General features: G+C 46.8%; 1 protein-coding gene across 2 annotated transcripts; it reads left to right on the top strand.

The window, feature by feature from the left end:
• The first annotated feature begins 488 nt into the window (after nucleotides 1-488).
• Nucleotides 489-7,076, top strand: S100B (S100 calcium binding protein B). Of its 2 annotated transcripts, none has more exons than XM_052646120.1 (3): nucleotides 489-520; nucleotides 3,402-3,539; nucleotides 6,367-7,076. In XM_052646120.1, the coding sequence occupies exons 2-3, from the start codon at nucleotides 3,402-3,404 to the stop codon at nucleotides 6,505-6,507; spliced, it is 279 nt and encodes a 92-aa protein (XP_052502080.1). In that variant the 5' UTR covers nucleotides 489-520; the 3' UTR covers nucleotides 6,508-7,076. The 2 variants fall into 2 exon arrangements, with proteins under 2 accessions (XP_052502080.1, XP_052502077.1); XM_052646117.1 differs by lacking the exon at nucleotides 489-520 and adding an exon at nucleotides 2,123-2,187.
• The last annotated feature ends 313 nt before the right edge of the window (nucleotides 7,077-7,389 follow it).

Genomic DNA, 7,389 nt, shown 5'->3' with positions numbered 1-7,389 from the left:
ACGGGTGTCCCTCTCGCGGTGGGGCCAGAGCAGGTGCATTCGGGCCCTGAATTCCCGCATTCATCCTGCTATTGTCTGCACGTTTGCTTTGTCGGAATCAATCACTAGACCCACTCCTCTACCCACCACCATCCTTGCCTTTAGAGGAACATCAATATTCACATAAAAATTTAAAACCGGTACAAAGAGCTGACTCCCCACTTTCTGCCCTACAGGCCTTTTTCTTCCTTGGCCCGAGTGCAGGCCTGGCTCCCGAGCGAGTCCCGGGTGGCGCCGTCAATGCGGCCCTGTGTGTCCAGGCCCGGAGGGCTGCAGAGCCAGGAGAGGGAGACGCAGGCCCCGCCCCCGCCCCCGCTCCCACCAGCGCCCCGCCCTCGGCTCCCATTGGCTGCCGGGCTCTCGGGGGGGGGGGTGCCGGTCACGCCCCCCGCGAAAGGATAAGAGGCTGTTTCTGCCCTAGTCCCAACATTCAGGACGCCGAAGCCAGAGGTGCCCGGAGCGACAGCCAAGGACCACTGACGTGAGGACACTCAGGGGAACCTGCTCTGTTGTTTGGGGGGCAGGACCCGGAGGGTGGGCTTGGGAACTGGGTGGTAGTTTAAAAACCTCTTTAGGGTGGTGGTTTAGTCGCTAAGCCGTGTCCGACTGTTGCAACCCCATGGACCGTATAGCCTGCCAGGCTCCTCTGTCCATAGGATTCTGGCAGCATTTCAAAAGTATGACTCTCCTCCTGCCTTGCGGACACCGCTACCACAACTCCAGGCAGCAAGATTCATCCTACAGATGAATCACGTTCTCCCGGTGATTCATCACTACAGTCGGGGAAACGTCGGGTCTTCAGCTTGGGTGTTGCTGCAAGGCGGCCTCTTGCTTAATTCTTTGAAGAGAGGGTTTGCGTCCTCCGCGGAGCGGGGACAGACGCCCTGAGCTCGGAGCCGGCGTCTTCGGACGCCCTCCCCCAGGTCAGGGCGAGTGAGGAGGTCTTTGCAATTAAATTACAACCGAGCCAAAGAAATTGAAAGTCTGTGGTAGGTTTAATCATTCTCAGGTTTCTTGGGGAGGTAGGGCTCTTGCCTAGAGGGATTCTCACATCTCCTGTGATGTGAGCTTCTGAGGAGCTAACGCCCAGCAGTTCTCCTGTTTTAGAAATGAAAGATTAATGTAGAATATTCACGGAATGCAGTGAAAGGAGAACTGGATATTTGATTTCCAGTTCTCTTAAACAATTTTTAACCATAAATTGGGAAAACTTTAACAGGAAAAACTTGTAAAAATTAATTTGTAATGTGTTTAATGAAGAAAATCAGATTTTATGGCGTTTTCACATATGGGATATATATTTTATGCCTTTCCTTTAAAAATCCCTCTAGTCATACTTCATACAACAAATATTTTAGCCTCATCTTTCCCAGTCATCATGAAGCTTGAGAAGCATAAGGACTATGTAAAAGTTTCTTAAGGTTTTTGTTTTCTTTTTTAAAAAATTAATAATTGAGAACTCGAGTGCAAAGGATAAGAAAGTATGAAATGTTAAAGATTTAATACATCTGAATTGTTCTGTCTACATGTGATATTTTTAGGGACTTAAGAGCCAAACAAGTATACTGATTATTAATAGGGTAAGTTTAGCAAAGATCAGGCCAAAGCAAAAATCTTCAATCCTTTTCCTTTGAAAGTCAGAAATAAATAAGAATTTAAATCTTATATTCCAGTTTATTTTTTTAATATAAATGATATTCAATACAGGAATGGTTTTTCAAAAATTAGACATAATTCTTTATTTTTAACTATGACACTGCAAAGATTTTTTAATGATTAGAACTCAAGGCCAAAAGCTGGCAAATTTCTCTGGCTGAGCGTCGGCCGTTTTGTGAAACAGTTGACAAGCGGTCCTTTGTATACTGCCTGTTTCCCAGGGTTGAACAGCTGTTTCCTTGGCTTGCAGACTGTGTGGTATAAGGTACATGTTGTGGAGGAGACAAAAGCTTCCTACCTTGATAAATGCAGAGAAAAGGCGCCATTCTGTCATTGGAGGCAGCGCCGCCAAGAATACAAAGTGCCTGGAGGTGGTCCAGCCTCTGCCCACATTTGTTCTGGCATCAGAGCTGGTATTGGGAAGAAAGACATTTTTCCTCTACCCTTCTAAATTCTTCTCGCTGGTCTAAGAATTAAATAAACATGAGACAGGTAAACAGGAGAAATTCAAATCAAAGTTTAAAAACATATACATGGGAGAGACCCAGGAAAACTGTCACTCACCAAAGTGCCCACCTTCAATACCATCATGAGCTCAAGACAAAGGAAGATGTTGATAGCAGTGGTTTGGGGCTTCAGAGGGGAGGCAGGCAGTTCAAACAAAGAGGGTGAACCAGTGTGTGCTGTGCCAGCAGAGGTGATGGGACACAGAGTGGACTCAGGTCTCCTAGTGTTTTCCCCTGCCCTCCCTTACCGCTGGCCCACATTCCTTGCTGACCTCCCTCTCTGGTGGTTGCTCCACTCCTGTAATAGGCCCTCCATCTAAATTCCGATTCAGGCAGCTTCGGGGAATTTCTTCCTGAATCTTGGGGACCTTGATTGTTTTCAGATGAAAATAATCTGCATCCCAAAGAGACATTTTGGAGTGGCAAGTCTTGCTCCCCTACAATAACTTCATCAAATGATTGTATAATACCTTCAAATTCAAGGTCCCTTTCCTTGATCTTTTTCAAAAAAAATTGTGGCAATTCTACCATATTTATTTTTTCAGTTGAATTTTCTAGCTGTTTTTTGGTCATGTTCTTCACCCCCCCCCCAAAAGTCAGAAACATTTTTGTTAAAAATGAGTTAAATTTATATATCCATTTGAAAGAAAGTTCCTACATTTTATGACCTCAGTAGCTTTTGGAAGGACCTACACTTTTCTTGCTAAACTTATGCTTAGATATATGTGTGTGCTGCTGTAAAACAGGACTTCTCTGCTACATTTTCTAACTGCTTATTGACAGAACATAGGAATACTATTGACTTCTGTATCCTTATTTGGCTCCTGTTCACCGTAATTAATTTGCATAAATTAATTAATCACCGTAAAACCTTGCTCCCCTGCACTGTCACCTCATCTTGCAGTCCTGCCAGGACAGGGTGGGGAGTCTCCTAGGGATGGGGGAGGACTCAATCCCCCTCACTGCTCTTCCTCTGTATTTTGGTTGAAGTTTTCCCCAAATGCAACCGGAAGCTAGAGGGCTTGGGAACAAAAGACAGAGAAGGGAGGGGTGGCAGGGAGCAGGTTCAAGGGGTGATGAAAAGCCACACCCTCTAAGCCCAAAAGGGGAGGTGAGCCAAAGCCAGTTGCCCCCGATGGTAAGGTCGGTGTAGGTAACAACTGCTCTGTTCTACAAAGCATCTTTTTTTGTGGGCCCCAGATGTCTGAGTTAGAGAAGGCCATGGTGGCCCTCATTGATGTCTTCCATCAATATTCCGGGAGAGAAGGTGACAAGCACAAGCTGAAGAAATCAGAACTGAAGGAGCTCATCAACAATGAACTTTCCCATTTTTTAGAGGTGAGTCTTGCTTTTTAAAACTAAACTAACCTGCTCTCCTGTCCCCTTGTAAGACCATCTGTGCATTTTCTCTTCTGAGCTGCCCTGAACATGGCTCCAGGTTGGTGTCAGGACTCCTCTGTTGTTTCTGAAAATGTGTTTGCACAAGTGAGCCCTCAGTACAGAGGCTGGCTTAGGTGGGCCCCACAATTTTCATTTTGTGTACAGTAAGAGCATCAAGGAAAAACTACTGTCTCAAACGCAAGAGTACAGGTTCTTGGAAAAACCTAACGATATACAGCAATAGGGTGGCTTCCCCATTGGCCTAGTGGTAAAGAATTCTGCCTGCAATGCAGGCACTGCAGTAGATGCAGGTTCAGTCCCAGGGTCAGGAGGATCCCCTGGAGGAGGGCATGGCAACCCACTCCAGTATTCTTGCCTGGAGAATCCCATGAACAGAGGACCCTGGCAGGCTACAGTCCATGGGTCACAGAGAGTCAGACACGACTGTAGTGACTAAGCATGTACAACAAAAACAATGACAAAGTGGGATGGAAACTATACCATGGCTTATCACACACTGAACATGCAAGAAGACTGTTAAAAATAAGCTTTTGTTCTTGGGAAGAGGACTGTTTCGGCTTTCTCTACATGGTTAGATCCATCACAGTGAGAAGATGCCAGTATCACTGAGCTCTCAGCATAGTCAATGCTGGGAGAAATGCAGACCTCAGGACCTGGCTCATCACCAAGAGGCCACAAGCTGCTCATGAGAGAAGCCCTGGGGCCTTGCAGGGGGCCCTGTGAGGTGAGGTGCCCTGGCGGGAACTTGGGAAGCTGTGTGAGGACATCTGATGAGCCCCACTGCCCTGGCAGCTCCCCTTCTGGTGGATGTGTGTCCAGATGCTCCGCTGAGGACTCACTTCCCCACTCACAACCTTCACCGCCCTTGGCTCAGCCACACGTCATCTCTGCTGTATCTGTATTGTGTCTTCAAGGCAACGAACTGCAGCCCACCTGGTACCTAATATTCCCTTGGTGCCCAGAACCGAGGTTACTGAAGTGATCTTGCACCCAGAGGAAATGGCCATACAGTGCACCAGTGCACTCGTGTCTGACCAGGAAGTAATTCCCGGGAAGACATGAGAGCCCAGCCCACATGGTAGTGGGAGCTGTCCTCCTGGGCAGGCTGGACCTTGGTGCAGGACGAGCCACAGGCTCTGTGCCCTGAGTCTGCAGGGCTCTCCCCGCCCAAACACTCCATGGCTGCAAATGGCACCACCATCAGAGGAAGGGGCCTGCAGACTTCAGGGGGCATCCCCTAGTCTGATTCTGAAGCTGATTTTCCCAGGCACCCAAGTTCTCAGCGTGGTAACTGCCTGCTCACACTTTTACTTACCTTGTTTCCTGCCACCTCACCTAAGAATCAGAAGTTTCTGGATTCTTCTGTGAAAAGAATTGTTGCAATGAGACAGTGCTTATCAAGTGCAGCTCAACAAATGTAGCTACTGTCATTAATTATTGATTTAAAACAGAGAAAAAGCTTAGCATGTGGGAAACACAGTTTATAAAATAAAAGTAAATCATGGTAAGTATATCAAGGTATCATGAACATCGTTGGCCTGGTTTTTATGAAGTAGTTTCTGTTTGGAGGCAAATCTTTCCTATAATTGAAATTAATCTTTTAGCAGATGTTTATAGGTGCCACTCAACCCCTCACAGGAACCTCAGTCTTTTACATGTTGTATGTCTGAGGCAGCCATTGTGCGTGATACTCGGCTTCTTCAGGCCAAGCGCTCCTGCCCTGAGGGCTGGGTGTTCGGAAGAGTCAGTGGTATTATACTCCTCTTCAGCTCGTCTGCACGTCTTTCCTGTTCTGTCTCTGTCCTCTGTTTCACCACTCGCTTGACTCCATGTTGGGCATAATGTCAAGAAGAGTCCCAGATACCTCGAAAGCAGCTCAAGTGCCAAAAGAAATAAGAAGTTAGTAAATTTAGGGCATGTTCCCGAGAGTTATTTCAGCCAGAAACTACTTTCAAAACATGAAAATCCACTGGAAGCCTTCACTATAGGGTCTTCCATACGCAGAAACAATGAAAAACTTATAGAAGCCAAAAGTTCATTTTTGCTTTCAAGGCATTTGCATATAATGTGCTCAGGCTAATCTAGACTGTACTCTTCCTTTCTGTTTTTTGTTTGTTTTTTTTTTAGACACAAACAGCCTGCAGTTTTTCAGATCCTGGCTGTTCCATTCAGTCTTTTAGTAGCAAGATCCCACTGCACCTAAAGGAAAGTGGAAGAGAAGGCTTAGACCTCTAGAGACCTCTGCCAACCAACAGCCTCCTGGTCACTGGAAAAACCCTTCTGGAATTTTGCATTTCATGTCTTAGGTTGTTTCTAAGTTAATAATAATAATTATTATTATTATTATTATTTTTGCTCTGGAAATTTTTTTGGCTGTGCCATGTCTTCTTTGCTTCACAGGGCTGCTCTCTAGTTGCCGCAGGCAGGGGCTTCTCACTGCCGTGGCTTCTCCCGTTGTGGAGCACAAGCTCTTGGGCACGTGGGCTCGGCACGTGGGCACTGTGGTTCCTGGGCTCTAGAGCACAGGCTCAGTAGTTGTGGTGCAGGGGCTTAGTTGCTCTGAGGCACGTGGGATCCTCCTAGATCAGGGATCGAACCCATGTCTCCGGCATTTACAGGTGGATTCTTTACCCCCGAGCCACCAGGGAAGCCATTAGGTTGCTTCTAATACAAAATTATTAAAGCCAGCCAACTTCTGATCTTGTCTTTGTGGCCATAACGTTCATTTAGAAGCAAGCTGGACAACCTTTCTTATCTCTCTCAGGAAATCAAAGAGCAGGAGGTTGTGGACAAAGTCATGGAGACACTGGACAGTGATGGGGACGGCGAATGTGACTTCCAGGAATTTATGGCTTTCGTTGCCATGGTTACCACTGCCTGCCACGAGTTCTTCGAACATGAATAAGGAAGAGAAAGCAGCGGAGCTGTTTCTGCAGCAGAGACGAAGTTTGACCAGGGGAACGGAGGCAGGGCTTGCAAGGCTGTAGGAGCTGAGCTTTCCGTGCTGTAGCTAATTAGGAGGCTTGATTTGCTTTGTGAGGGAACAATTGAAACCGCTTTCCAAGGACCATTTTTAGTGCCCCCAGCCTTCTGCATTACTAGGTGTAGTGTTAGCTTTCTGGACCCAGGGACTCTTGGTAACTATAACTTAGGAAAGTCATTTCTCAGTCACAAAGCATGTGCTGTGCTAGCTGTCCAAGCTGTGGAGACCCCTCACCTAGAAAAACCAAATTGACTACCAAAAAGGACTGGAGCACTGTGGATTCCACATGCTGCCCCTACATTTAAAAACACAAAGCTTTGTCCACCATCCTTTGAAAACGTTGCCTGTCATTAAATCTTCTCATCACTGGAGCAAATGAAACCTGATGTGGTTGGGTGGCCTGACAGTCTGTCCCACCTACCAAGGAGCATGGTCACATTTAGAGCCCTTTCCAACAGGTGAGCTGTGATGTTTGCGTATGCAGTTAAGCTAATAGTTCTAAATGGAAAATCTGTCTCATAAGCTGACAAGTGCTGACATTATAACTGTAATAAGAACTGAGAATCAGACTTCTGCATTCAGTGGGGTTCTCCCGACAGGACCACACTTTGCTGGATCTCTGGGATTTGGGGCAGGGGAGCAGGGGGCTCAGGGCAGGTCACAGCTCTGCCCCTGGAGATGGCCGTACCCAAGCACCTGCGCCTCCTGTTCTGTCTGTAGAATGGAGGTTATGATGGATGTGTCTGATGTGCGGTGAAGGTCATTCTTAATCTGTCTGTGCAGACAGGGTCTGCTTCCAGCTGT

The sequence above is a fragment of the Budorcas taxicolor genome, chromosome 1 (assembly GCF_023091745.1).
Source record: "Budorcas taxicolor isolate Tak-1 chromosome 1, Takin1.1, whole genome shotgun sequence".
NCBI classification, from domain to species: Eukaryota; Metazoa; Chordata; class Mammalia; order Artiodactyla; family Bovidae; genus Budorcas; species Budorcas taxicolor.
Note: the sequence above shows the minus strand (reverse complement) of the source record. Positions and strands in the feature narration are given on the sequence as shown.

Excerpts from the sequence above, each read along its gene's own strand:
- S100B (XM_052646117.1), top strand. Across the intron at positions 3,540-6,366 it reads AACTTTCCCATTTTTTAGAG|GAAATCAAAGAGCAGGAGGT; the intron begins GTGAGTCTTGCT and ends TATCTCTCTCAG.